Consider the following 13,453-nt stretch of genomic DNA (forward strand, 5'->3'; position numbering starts at 1 on the left):
AGAGGTAGCACTAAGTAATTAGTAGTGCTAAATCCTCCTTTCACCCTGCAGTAGGATTCTGCGGGGAGGGGAAGTGATGGATTTTATTGTCTCACTCTACTAAGGTACCTCTGAGTTTTGGTATTGAAGTTCTGCTTGATGATATTCAAGATTTGTAACTTCTTAATTGTATTTGAGATCTCTGACATATTTGATTGTATTTAAGACCGGTATTGTAATTGACGTCAAGTTGTGGATCGTATTGTCCTAGTAGGGCTGTGCTATCAGGCCCTTGTCTCTTGGGTGTGCGTACACCCACGTTAGTGCACTTGGAATATTGGAGTGGATGATTTTCACTGAACGTTCTTTGTAATTTGTGAGTACTCAGTGTTAGCCTCCCATACCTGCCTATGGATGGCATGGTTGAGGCATGTTTCGAAGCTTTCGATAACCGTTTTAAGTCGAATCTTCGGGTTCGTGCGTACATGGCGCACGCACAGTTGACCGTTTTTGCTAAAATGTTTGGCAAGAATGAGGTATATTATTGGTGCTTTTCATAAGTTTGTCATTTAATCTGCTCTTTCGAGATAGATGTTTTATCTCTCGGTTGCAGGCTGTTATCTAAATGCCTGGTGTACTAGCCAGACTTCAGGAACTCCTCAATGTTCAGCCCGAAAGGCGTGGAGACAACCTACGGTGCTTCTTCGACACCTTTAACCAACAAGACCCACCTACCCCGGTTTCGGCCCGTAACTACGACCACGCCCGGTTACTGATATCAATGGTGTGGTACGTAAGCTTCATGACCGTAATGGGCAATTGTTTAATGTCGCTCCGAACAGCGATGCTAGACATTCCCCCAAGTGGTTTTCGGCCCGTTCTGGATGGTTTTTCTAAAACCGATGATGACGTGGATAGGACTGAAGACTCTGCTCGACAACATTGGTGGAGATGTTCCTGAGCCTGTATGACTTGTTCGGCCCGTATTGCTCCTGTAATTAGTTGCAGTCCGGCCCGTTGCCAGCCATTGCCGATGACAAAGCAGATATGATGATAGACTATATGATGATTAGCGTATCTCTTAATTTAAGTTCGTGCCGAGGTTTTGCGGGGAGGGGATGTTATGGGACGATGTCCCAGAAGCGTCACTCGCCATGAAAACCTTCGGCCCGTCTTGTGTGTTGTGACCATTGCTCCATTTGTGTAGTACGCTAAGCTGTGTAGCTAGCACGCTAGAGTGTTGCAAGATCACTACTCATAAGTGAGTGTGGAATTGTCCGTAAGCATTTACGGTTCTATCGTATCTACTGTGCACTGGAAGTGTACTCTAAGATTCAAGGTCTGGTTTGCGTTATCTACAAGTTGGGCTTTAACTTCAACTTCTTGCACTTGCATTCATACCTTGACATTCTCGGGTATTATTGCCGGTTTCACACATCTGAGAAACCGTAAGATATTCTAGATCTGGTAGTGTAAGCATGATGATGTATATAATTATTCGTTCAAGAGACGGGTAACCACGAGGACTTGAGTTCTTATAGCATGCCATCCAACAGCGTCACGGGCACATGCGTATAATGCGATATTGGCCCCCACAGGTCTTGGCGCCTCAACGTGGCGTGGGGGTGACCGGTTCGGTATAGCCGGTGCCAAGCCTTGACCACCTCTGCTTATACTCGTACATCCCTCAGCGGGTGCCTTGGAGTATGGTGGGGTTTCTCTCCGTTGATGCCTGTTTAGCTCTTTTCTAGCGTTTTATTCTATGGGCTGCTACTATGTGTATACCTGCTCTATCTTACCCTTGCAATATATCTCATGCCACACCGTTCCCTCTAACGATTTTGTCTCATGATATTCCTGCATCACTGTCTACTTGTCGAGGATTTGCTTTCACCTTTGCCCTGGCTTTTGTCAGGCCTCGGCCTTTCTTTCCCCTGAGTTACGCCGTACTTGCCACTGCCTTTGCCCAACAGTTGCTCCCGTGTTCTTTCGCTCAGGTGTCTCATTTAATGCATTCGCATTCGCCCCGCTTTGTTAGTTGTTCTCCCTTGTCGTTCCAGGTACTATCAATTCGGCGTCGTGCCTGAAATCGTTTGGTGGACAAGACGTCAACACTACGTGCAGCACCACTGGCAGTGGGCTATTATGCTTTTCGAATACTGCCTCAGTTGGTTTTGCACGAGCATGGTCTACCATGGTCTACTGTATGAACTGGTAATCATCGCGATGCCTTCTCGCTTTCGACAATCTTACTGTCCGTGTTCACCATCGCCGTGTTCATGTTATGATCCCCGGTGTATTCTGCCGAGTCCCGAAGGAGCAAGAGGAGCATCTATAGTACCGTTGTCGACTTAACTTACTTCCCCTACCCAACCGCAGCTGTCTTCTGTCTGCCGTGTAAACCCTGTTCTGGTGGTTCATTACTCTCCCTGTGCTTCTCGTAGCATATATCGTGCGATGTCATCACCTTTGCATATGTTAGAGCTGCCTGGAGTCTATATCGTCCTCTTTATAGTAGTTGTATTTCTTCCCCTATCATTTCAAGCTCTTTTTTTTATTTTACGTATTATATCTGGCCCCGCTCTTTGCATTATTTACCTTTCTCTCTCGTTGTAGTAGTAGCAGCCACATATCTCTGATGTCGACGGGGTTATAGCCTCACTGTCTCTGCAGGTGCTTCTGAGCCGGCTATTGTACGTTTAAGGGCGATCGGCTGCTAGCCCGTAAAGCCCGGCAATAAGCATTGCGTTGCGTTGCGTTGCGTTGCGATATTGGAATCGAAACGCATTGGACTCCTCAAAGTGCTCTTGTACTTCAAGAGCAACATGTAAGGATCATCATGTCCTAAGGAAAGCTTCTTCAATCAACTCCTTCTCCAACGTCAATAAGTCTACCCCTTCCCCACACATAGTGTCACTATGATAGTGACCTTGTTACTGTGCTACAGCTACGAGAGCGACGTGTAACCGGCTGACCATAACTCCTACATTGTTTGATTCCTTCATCAATATAGCGGTTGGAGTGCTTGTCAGGGTTATTGTGGCTGTGAAACAGGGTAAAACTCACTGACGCTCTCAACAGGTCGTATATTGTATGATTCACTGCCAAGTCCTAGTGACTTCAAGTCACTGACTGGGCTGTGACGCAGTACGACTAGACGAAAGCCTTTATACTTCTCTAAGGACATCATTGTTGATATCGGTGATGGATTAGTGAACCATCACAGGTGTAGAACCTGCAGCATTACAGATTTCGGATGATCCACCAACAACAACCACATAATTTCATGTCCGGAAGCGTACACTTATTGACTCTGAGCGAGGCACCGCTGGGACCTAGTGCCAACTGCAAATATTCAAAAAACTGCGAGTGCCATTCCCACCATCGCACTGTGCAGTCGGTAGACTTACTCCCATTGAGAAGCTACACTAAACTAAGTTTAGTAAACTTGTACCTCATGCTACGAAGGTGCAGCTTCTAATGATCCTATAATTAAGGTGTACCTCTTGGTCTCTCTTCAAGAGGCAAGTATAAGCAGCTTGAGATTAATCGTAGTCCGCACAAGAACTCACACTATCAATACCATGGACGACGACAACCTGGATGACGAAATGGCAATGCGATATTAAGGACTTCGTAGATCACGAGGAGGTGCGCTCGACGCGAGGCTCAACTGCCCGAAGGGTGGCTTTGGTAAAATCTCAGCCTCCCATTATCACTTCAAACCCGTCAAGAGGGATTTGCGACCTGCCGTTGGGTGCATGTAGTTCATGATAATTTCAGGAGCTCGAGTGTCCCTCTAGCAGAGAGCATCTCCACATTCGTGAACACAACATAGAGCGGCATCACAACCGAAACCTGTCATTCATCCGAAACGTGCCAACTCAAGGAGTCGGGACACACAGCGGTCCAAAGCACGAGTGCTGGCTTCGCGAACTGCTCCACGCACTCCGATAGGAATTTTATCACCGACAAGTTGTTCAACTGCATCTGGGAATACATGAGTAGAGGCACAGATCATACAGAACTTGAATCAAACGCACCATGCGAGTTGGATAAAAGCGCAAAGATCTCCTCAGGTGTATCGGAAGCTAGAATCCGTACAGGGATAGCCTTATCATACAAAATCTCGACCAATTTGCCAAATCTCCTCGCACACCCAAGGCCATCCAGTTCCCCAAAGACAGGGACCTGAGCGCAGCATAGATAAGCGAGCGCCATCGAGACGCTACAATACGTCTCGGATGAAAAACACTGTTCCATGGAGTTGAAAGTGACTAGCCAGGGCGCTGAAGTCGGCTTCGCCGTGCTCTCTGCCACAGAGGGAATCGAAATCGAACATGACACCACTGAGACGATCCTTGTCCAGCTTGTATTTTCCGCCTCGTAATGTCCTAACGTTACGACTGTCGGTCGACGACGCAAGCTCTGGGAAGCTACCGAGTCGGCGAGTGCGGCAAATTGAATATCCAGGGACCTTCATGGCATATCCCTTCGATTAGCTGAAAATCTTCATCGAACTCAGTAGCCACGACTGGGCTTGAGCCAGGGCAATAGTATCGGCTGTCTGCCCATTTCCCTCGAGTCGCTGTATTCTTCCGATGATCAACCTGGGGGAGCAATTTAGATCTAAGTGGCGACTCAATCTCACCTGTTCCGCAGCGTCTTGCTCATCGAGGTTGACGACAACACACGTCTGCTCTAAAGCTCGGAGTAGTGGCGGTATGAATATATGTCGATTGAGGCCTGATGTTGTCGATATAACCAATGTTCGCTGATAAGTTCACGGAGTTATATACCTCCCGCATAAAGTTCGTTGGGCTTCATATTCGAAGTCATGATTAACGTGACTCCCCTCAGCGATAGGATTTCCAGTACTCTAGGTAGAATAGAAGCGTCTTGGACATCCACGACAGAAACCTTACATGGCAATAGAGCGAGCTGAGCTTCGGCGCTATGTAGAATTACCTCGTCCAGACAGATTAGATCGATCTCATCGGCAATACTATTGGCGACTATCTCAACAGGTGTCAATTCAGGTGATCTGAGATGCACGCTGAAACGATTCGTCACAATGATGTTACCTTTGCCTGTCTACATCTCGCATTCGTTTGTGAATCTCTCTCATGAAGTCGAAAAAATGTTCGCGCTTGTGCCTCAAAGTGAGAGTCGCGTCATGTAAGATCGCCGTGTAGAAAGTATCCATTAGCATGGTCTTGCCACGTCCAACAGACCCGAAAAGGTATCTAACGACTAGCTCCTGTATCCACCCGACTGTACTCGCTAGTCGACTTACAATGAATTTCTTTTGAGCTTTGTTGGGTTCTCAGTCTCATATCCTGCCATCTTTGTATCGAGTGATGATGTTGCTGGAGGCTCATGCGTGGATGGGAGCTTTGCAGTGCCTCCCGAGTGACGGCTTGGCTTCGGGACAACGAATTTACCCTCCTTTTCAGCTTTCGTGAGGAACATCTTCACCCCTTTTTCTCGCATCAACTGGCGGTTTTCTGATGGACAAAGCACAAATTGAGACATCATGGTAATAGCCGCGACTATTTGCCAGAAAATATTCCCACTCCATGAGCAGCTAGTATCCACAAGTTGTATGACATACGAAAATATGAATTCATATGACGATTTCTCCCAATAGTAAGCCATATCATACAGAGTCGGACGGAGTATCGTGGCTAATTACCGATAGTTATGCGATTCAAGTACTCGTCTACCGTGGAGGCGTTCGTAACAGCCGGCTCTGCTGCGAGCACCTTCGATGCAATCGTATTCTGCGACTTGATCCACCGACTATCTCCTTCGCGTGATCCCTGCATCAGTCTGAGCCTATCATGGACCTGCCATCCTCGACTCCTATAAACCCGGCAGTGCGCTCAATGACCTTCTCTAAACGACGCAAAGCTGTCTCCTGTCTGGCGTCCCGAAGCAATACTCCAGCTTTGACCTTGGCACCATATCTCGCAGAAACACTCGTTGCCAAGGTCAGTGTCCGGTATATGAGGGGCATGCGGGAGGGGGAGGGAGAGGGAATCAACAATGTATTGCTCCTGGTAAACGAAACTTTTGGGGCAACTATGCCATCTCAAGAAATGTCTTAGTTTGATCAGCCCTTGCTGAGGGGCAGCTATGCCACCTTGGAAGATGCCTTAGTTGAATCGATCCTTGCATAGGGGCAACTATGCCACCACCTCAAGAGATGCCCTAGTTGAATCGATCCTTGCATAGGGGCAACTATGCCACCACCTCAAGAGATGCCCTAGTTAAATCGATCCTTGCATAGGGGCAACTATGCCACCACCTCAAGAGATGCCCTAGTCGAATCGATCTTTGCATAGGGGCAACTATGCCACCCCCTCAAGAGATGCCCTAGTCGAATCGATCCTTGCATAGGGGCAACTATGCCACCCCCTCAAGGAATGCCTTAGTTAAATCGATCCTTGCATAGGGGCAACCATGCCACCCCCTCAATATATGCCCTAGTCGAATCGATCCTTGCATAGGGGCAACTATGCCACCCCCTCAATATATGCCCTAGTCGAATCGATCCTTGCATAGGGGCAACTATGCCACCCCCTCAAGAGATGCCCTAGTCGAATCGATCCTTGCATAGGGGCAACTATGCCACCCCCTCAATATATGCCCCCTGAGAACAATCAGTTTTTGCACGAAGACAGCAACACCACCACGAGTGTAGGCTTGGTAAGCTCACTCGTGTAGACACGGAATGGGGAGAACACTCGTATCTGGATAGTCGAGAAGCAACCTCCCTACCCACAAAAGAGTACGAGCTTGGACAACGAAACGACGCCGGGGGGGGTAATACTTCGTACTACAAACTTCGTAGTACGAAGTACTCATACGTTAGGGAATACTGATGAGTGGCAAGATTGCAAGAAATATCACGGTTTCCTTCCGACAGGATGTTCAATTGATTCAGCCACTTTTGTACAAAACCCCTTTTGAACAAACCGTAGTAGATTCACGTGTATGCGCTTAGTTGAAGCAATCTACAGAGTGCAATGGAGAGATATCTTAAATTCTCTGGTGGTTCCTTACTTGGTAGTAGATTTCCGCTCTAGTTTGCCGAGTTCTGTTCATGTGTGGAATCTTTGCGTATCTGGGAGATAGGCAGGCACTTCCTTGCCTGATCACAGCTCTCAAGCGACTGGAGTACAGAGGTTACGACTCTGCCGGCGTTGGGATTCATAACGGGAAGCATATTCAAATTTGTAAGAAGAGTGGAAAAGTGGCGAACCTCGAGACTGCTTGCGGTGGTGTCAACAACCCGGAGTATGCTGGCACTATGGGTATTGCTCATACCCGTTGGGCTACCCATGGCGCTCCTACTGACGCCAATGCTCATCCTCACTTCACTGAGGATCGGAAGATCGCTGTAGTCCACAACGGTATCATCGAGAACTACGCCAGTCTGCGTGAGGAGCTCATCAATAAGGGATACCACTTTACCTCGGAGACCGATACTGAGCTCCTCGCTCATTTGGTTGCTGATGTTCGTGAAGAGATGGGAGCTGACCCTTCATGGTCTGTCATCGTTTCTTGCGCATTGAGCATTGTGACAGGTGCCTACGGTGTTGTCTTCATGTTCGAAGACGAACCCGGCCTCCTGATTGGTGCTCGCAAGGGCTCCCCTCTCATTTTGGGTGTTGGTGAAGGCGAGTATATGCTTGCCTCTGATGGATCAGCTGTTGTTGAGTACACCAAAGATGTGGTCTTCATCAGAGATGGAGAGCTTGTGGAAGTGCGCAAGTCTGGTTATCGGCTAAGGACGATTGAGGGCATCAGTACCCGGCAGATGTCCATTGATGAGGACGTTACTAATCCTCTCGTCCAACTGGAAGTGTCTCTCGCGCAAATTGAGAAGGGTGGGTATCCTCATTTCATGATCAAGGAAATTATGGATCAACCTAACTGCATACGTAACACGTGTCGAGGAAGGCTCTATCAACCTATGCAAGAACATGATGGTCATACTTCTCCCAAATGGGATATCAAGTTGGGTGGTCTCAACACTAAAGTCCAGGGCACGGAAAAGACTGCATTAGAGACCATCGCTAATGCTGATCGTATCATCATCTGTGCTTGTGGTACTTCGTGGCACTCTGGTCTTATTGGAGAGTACCTTATTGAGCAACTAGCTCGTATTAATGTTGAAGTTGAGTATGCTTCCGAGTTCCGCTATCGCAACCCTCTTCTAACTCCTAAAGATGTCATCGTTGCTATTTCCCAATCAGGTGAAACTGCTGATACCCTGGAGGCGATACGCATTGCCAAGTCAAATAGCGCACTTTCCATAGGCATTGTCAACTGCGTCGGTTCAACAATTGCTCGTGATACCGATGCTGGCATTTACCTTCACGCTGGTCCTGAGATCGGCGTCGCTTCTACTAAAGCTTTCACTTCGCAGGTTATGGTCCTCACTCTATTGGCTTTGAGCTTAGCTCGTAAGCGTGGTACAATCGAGGACGACTATTTCTACACACTTTGTGAAGAGCTTCATAACTTTCCCGAGCATATCTCGACGGTGTTGAAGACTGCGACCCAGGTCAAGACAATATCGAAATTCTTCCGGATGGCACATAACTTCCTCTTCCTCGGTCGTGGGATCCACTTCCCTGTGGCCTTAGAGGGTGCATTAAAGTTGAAGGAGATTTCCTATATCCATGCTGAAGGGTATCCAGCTGCTGAGATGAAGCATGGTCCCATCGCTTTGATCGATCGCATGATGCCTGTTGTTTGTATTGCCCCTAAGAGTGATCCAACTTATGATAAGGTCAAGGCTAACATCGAGGAAGTTAAGGCTCGCAATGGCGAGCTTATTATTATCACAGAAGAGGGCAACCATGATCTAGATAGATTCGTCAGTGATGAAGAGTACATCATTCGAATTCCCTCTGTGGACGTGAATCTGCAACCTATTATCGCCGTCGTACCGTTGCAGCTACTTTCCTACTACATTGCAGACCTCAGAGGTTGCTCTATCGATCAGCCACGTAACTTGGCTAAATCTGTTACAGTTGAGTAGTTACCGTAGTTGAGTGGGAAATGGCGCTCGTCCCCCATAAACTTTTATTTGAGGCGGCGTCTTCACTCTTTGATTATCTGAAGAGTCTCGTCTCTGTAGAGTGCGAGTTTTGCTGGGGTTGCTGATCTTGTACCCTGTCGCGTTCCCACATCCTGCTGCAGTGGTTCATAACAAAGGGGAATCGAGATCGATGTTCATGGTTGGGATACTCTATAGGGAACCTATACACTTGGAGAGATGTTTGTGCATGCGTGCTCCGAGCGAGACGGAGTTTCAGATGAGAAAAACTATGTGGGGCATTGATAATTCCGCACTATTACCATTATGGAAGCAGCCAGCCCGATTTCTAACGCCGATGCTGTTCCTGTTGTAATTATGTTCCTAAATACATTGAACCCGTTCAGCTATGAGCTGCAGGCTGAGGCTAGGATAATGGCGATACAAAGAGAGGCAGATCACGCGATATACTTGTTATTTGATAGTTTCTATTGTTTCTAGCCATTCTGCTTTAATGTGCGGCATTTTCGCGTACGTTGGAGATCGACAGGCTCTTCCTTGTCCTGTCAAGGCGTTGAAAGGCTTAGAGTACAGAGGTTACGATTCGGCAGGTGTGGGAATCCATAATGGTAAAGAGTTGAACATCGCTATGATGGTGGGCAAGGTCGCCAACCTCGAGACTGCTTGCGGTGGTGTCAACAACCCGGAATACGCTGGCACTATGGGTATTGCTCATACCCGTTGGGCTACTCATGGCGCTCCTACTGACGCCAATGCTCATCCTCACTTCACTGAGGATCGGAAGATCGCTGTAGTCCACAACGGTATCATCGAGAACTACGCCAGTCTGCGTGAGGAGCTCATCAATAAGGGATACCACTTTACCTCGGAGACCGATACTGAGCTCCTCGCTCATTTGGTTGCTGATGTTCGTAAGCAGATGAGACCTGACCCTTCATGGTCTGTTATTGTCTCCTGCGCCTTGAGCCTTGTGACGGGTGCCTATGGTGTTGTTTTCACGTTCGCGGATGAGCCCGACCTGCCTATCGGGGCTTGTTAGGGCTCTCCTCTCATTCTGGGTGTCGGTGACGATGAGTATATGCTTGCTTCCGATGCTTCTGCCGTTGTCGAGTTCACCAAGGATGTTGTCTATCTACGTGATGGTGAACTTGCTGAGGTCCGTAAGTCGGGTTATCGGCTTCGAAGCATCGATGCCTTCAGTACTCGTCAAATCTTTGTCGAGAGGATATCTACAACAACCCGTCGGTTCAGCTCAAACTAAACCTCGAGCAGATAGAGAAAGGCGGTTACTATCATTTCATGCTCAAGGAGATCATGGATTAACAGCATTGTTTGGAGAACTCTTGTCGCGGTCGATTGTACAAAGTGAACTCTGATGTTACGGCTTGAACGGCATTTCTTCAAAGTGGGGCATTAGACTGGGCGGTCTGCATACTACTGCACGTGGCACTGACTAGACAGCGTTAGAATCTATTCGCGATGCCCGTCGTATTATCATCTGTGCTTGTGGTACTTCGTGACACTCCAGCCTTATTGGAGAGTACCTTATTGAGCAACTAGCTCGTATTAATGTTGAAGTTGAGTATGCTTACGAGTTCCGCTATCGCAACCCTCTTCTCACCCCAAAAGACATAGACTATGTCACATAGTTATCGTGATCTCCCAGTCTGGTGAAACAGCCGATACCCTGGAGGGTGTTCGTGTTGCTAGGAAATATGGTTCGTTGTCGATCGGCATTGTTAACACTGTTGGATCCACCATTGCCCGTGATACTGATGCTGGTACATATCTTCATGCTGGTCCTGAGACCGGTGTCGCTTCCACCAAGGCTTTCACTTCCCAGGTTATGGTTTTGACTCTGTAAGCTCTTCGCCTCGCCCTTGCTCGGGGTACAATTGTTGTTGGGTATTTCGACACTCTATGTTAGCAGATGTATCGTTATCCCGAAACTATTCAGCGAGTGCTGAAACTCAACTATGAAGTTAAGAACCTCTCCCTGTATTTCCGCCTTGCGAGCAACTTCCTCTTCCTCGGTCGTGGAATTCACTTTTCTGTGGCCTTAGAGGGTGCATTGAAGTTGAAGGAGATTTCCTAGATCCATGCTGAAGGGTATCCAGCTGCTGAGATGAAGCATGGTCCCATCGCTTTGATCGATCGCATGATGCCTGTTGTTTGTATTGCCCCTAAGAGTGATCCAACTTATGATAAGGTCAAGGCTAACATCGGGGAAGTTAAGGCTCGTAATGGGGATCTTCTCATCATCACCGAAGAAGGCAGCCGCGACTTGGACAACAAGTTCGCCGGCGACAAGGATCTCATCACTCGTGTGCCAACTGTCGATATAATCTTACAGCCTATTGTCACTACAATACCTCTCCAAATGCTCTCATATTATGTTGCCGATCTCCGTGGTTGCTCTATTGATAAACTTCGTAACCTCGCCAAGTCGGTCACCGTCGAATAGTTTCGTCAGTATCAAGTCAAGCGTCTCTTTCTGTTCCATAGTTTGTCACTGGGTAATCATCTCAGATGAAGTCGTCTTGGAATTGTTTTGCTGAATGACTGGCCAACACCAGTCGTAAGTGATATAAACGGTAATCATATTGAAGTAGTCGCTCTCTGAATCAATAAGGTGGTTGTGTTGGTCAATATCTTCTCGATTGAATCTCCGTATACGCTCAAGTTTGAATGTGCTCCCCGTTCGGAGGCTTGTATCTTGTGGAACGTCTTGATGTATTCGTGATCGATGCAATTCGTTTTAGTCGTCCCATGTTTGGTTTTCTTGGATACTCGATCACGAGCAAGTCTGATTCTGTGTCGACCCGCACAAACGATGTGTTGCATCAGCTGGCGGACGCCCAGGAGATAATGAGACAATTTCATGCGGAAGAGAAGTCAAGTCGACAACAAGAAGAACAATTCAATGCACGACAGTGTCAGCGACTTGGCCATACGTCTGATGATTCTTGTAGAGTTGTCCCCTTAGCTTCGGTCTCATATCGATCTGTGAAGCAGTGGAGTCGAGAGAAGATCTCGATAATCCCACTCCGGCCGTATACAGCTCGCGAGATGAGACTGAGGAGAGAGCGGTTCTATCCGAGAAACTACGCTCAGTATCACATGTGAATTCATTAGAGATTTCTCGATTGTCTAGTCTGCTTGATAGTGCGTGATTTTGACGAGTTGGATTGTGTTAAAGTCTGCGACTTGGGTGTGCCCCATTAGCCGAAGAGAACCAGCAACGAAACGAAGTTATTGAAAACCAAGGTTACAATTATGGCAAATTGCAAGTATTCTTTCATCTTTATTTTCTTTTAATCTTTTACCGACTGATATTATTTTATTACCCAAAATATTAATAAAATAGCTGGTCTTTTCAATAACATTCCGACTCCAATTAATGTCGTTAGCTTTGGCTACACCGGACGGACATGTAACCGACCTATTAGATTCAACGCGAGCCGCGGTTCGCGAGAAACTCGCAGAGTCAAGGATGTCCCACGATCGTGAGGGCATTTCATGCGGTACACACTCTCTGAAGGATACTTAAGCGTACAGCGAATCTTTCTCACAGAGGCCGGCCACTTCCGGGGACACAGAACCATCTGAGGGGAAAATTACAAATCGCGATCAAGGTCATCGTCTGCAAGACTACTGTCGTCACTACCGACAAGCTGCATCTAATGTAATTTGGTGACGATTCCGCCGAGCAGTACGGCATGTCTAATAGACATGCCGTACTGTTCGGCATAGACATTGTCTATCATCAGTCTAACGAGCCGAGAACACTGACGAGAAGAGTAACTTCATATCTCAACAGATCTACCAAGGGAAAGTTTCGGTGTCCGAATACAAACGGCGAAATATCGTTCCCAAGACGTATATTTCTTCCTGCTGCTAACCCTGTCTTGTGTGAACTCATTAGCCTCTGACGCCCCTTCCCGGTGCACTCAGACACAGATTCATACACGGATACAGACTCTCATCAGCTTCATCTTGGTACAGTATAAGTCGCAACTAGCGACTCGCAAATGTGCACACACTCGCGTAGGACGCGTGGTATTTTGCACGGAGTAGGCGACGTGTAACCACGCTGCGATCGCCCGTGTAGCCAAACTGATGACTCGTTAATTCAAGTCGGTATGTTCTCAGAAAGACCAGCAATTTATTAAAGTTTTGGGTGAATAATCAAAATCAGTCGGTAGAAAATTAAAAAAAGGGCATTTATTCAAAAGAAGTGGATAAATCATAGAAATTCTGGTGAAATATCAAATTGACCTGAAATGACGTTGTCTATTTGTTGCACGCGTGCGATGGTTGTGCCAAGGAGAACGTCTACTAAGCTTCTGTCGCAAACATGCCCGTAACGACCGTCTGTCTCAGACTCTTCTTAGCCGTGAA

At 47.3% G+C, this 13,453-nt stretch overlaps 6 protein-coding genes across 6 annotated transcripts in view; 4 read left to right on the forward strand and 2 right to left on the reverse strand.

The window, feature by feature from the left end:
• Positions 1-188, reverse strand: part of Pmar_PMAR009850 (hypothetical protein) — a gene marked incomplete at both ends in the record, with an annotated part of 703 nt that extends 515 nt beyond the window's left edge. The window contains one exon of the mRNA XM_002779794.1: positions 96-188. Within this exon, the coding sequence (XP_002779840.1) occupies positions 96-188 (93 nt within the window). The remainder of the gene's footprint in view (positions 1-95) is intronic.
• A 203-nt stretch (positions 189-391) lies between these two features.
• Positions 392-1,308, forward strand: Pmar_PMAR009851 (hypothetical protein). The gene has a single exon (XM_002779795.1). The coding sequence runs from the start codon at positions 605-607 to the stop codon at positions 938-940; it is 336 nt and encodes a 111-aa protein (XP_002779841.1). The 5' UTR covers positions 392-604; the 3' UTR covers positions 941-1,308.
• A 2,536-nt stretch (positions 1,309-3,844) lies between these two features.
• Pmar_PMAR009852 (Protein AFG1, putative) lies at positions 3,845-5,325 on the reverse strand (the record flags this gene model as incomplete). Its single annotated transcript, XM_002779796.1, has 9 exons — positions 3,845-3,969; positions 4,023-4,170; positions 4,217-4,373; positions 4,420-4,589; positions 4,631-4,725; positions 4,779-4,899; positions 4,948-5,023; positions 5,064-5,225; positions 5,276-5,325. The coding sequence occupies 9 exons, from the start codon at positions 5,323-5,325 to the stop codon at positions 3,845-3,847; spliced, it is 1,104 nt and encodes a 367-aa protein (XP_002779842.1).
• A 1,762-nt stretch (positions 5,326-7,087) lies between these two features.
• Pmar_PMAR009853 (conserved hypothetical protein) lies at positions 7,088-9,034 on the forward strand (the record flags this gene model as incomplete). Its single annotated transcript, XM_002779797.1, has 1 exon — positions 7,088-9,034. The coding sequence occupies one exon, from the start codon at positions 7,088-7,090 to the stop codon at positions 9,032-9,034; it is 1,947 nt and encodes a 648-aa protein (XP_002779843.1).
• Positions 9,035-9,545: 511 nt separating this feature from the next.
• Positions 9,546-10,091, forward strand: Pmar_PMAR009854 (glucosamine-fructose-6-phosphate aminotransferase, putative; the record flags this gene model as incomplete). The annotated part of the gene is made up of 1 exon (XM_002779798.1): positions 9,546-10,091. The coding sequence occupies one exon, from the start codon at positions 9,546-9,548 to the stop codon at positions 10,089-10,091; it is 546 nt and encodes a 181-aa protein (XP_002779844.1).
• Positions 10,092-10,130: 39 nt separating this feature from the next.
• Positions 10,131-11,516, forward strand: Pmar_PMAR009855 (glucosamine-fructose-6-phosphate aminotransferase, putative; the record flags this gene model as incomplete). The annotated part of the gene is made up of 4 exons (XM_002779799.1): positions 10,131-10,212; positions 10,702-10,895; positions 10,983-11,105; positions 11,148-11,516. 4 exons carry the CDS (start codon positions 10,131-10,133, stop codon positions 11,514-11,516), a joined length of 768 nt encoding a protein of 255 aa, XP_002779845.1.
• Positions 11,517-13,453: the final 1,937 nt, after the last annotated feature.

This window comes from Perkinsus marinus (genome assembly GCF_000006405.1).
Source record: "Perkinsus marinus ATCC 50983 genomic scaffold scf_1104296945300, whole genome shotgun sequence".
Lineage (NCBI taxonomy): Eukaryota > Perkinsozoa > Perkinsida > Perkinsidae > Perkinsus > Perkinsus marinus.

What these genes read in the sequence shown, in the direction of transcription:
- Pmar_PMAR009851 (XM_002779795.1), top strand. Translation starts at nt 605, where the DNA reads ATGCCTGGTGTACTAGCCAGACTTCAGGAACTCCTCAATGTTCAGCCC.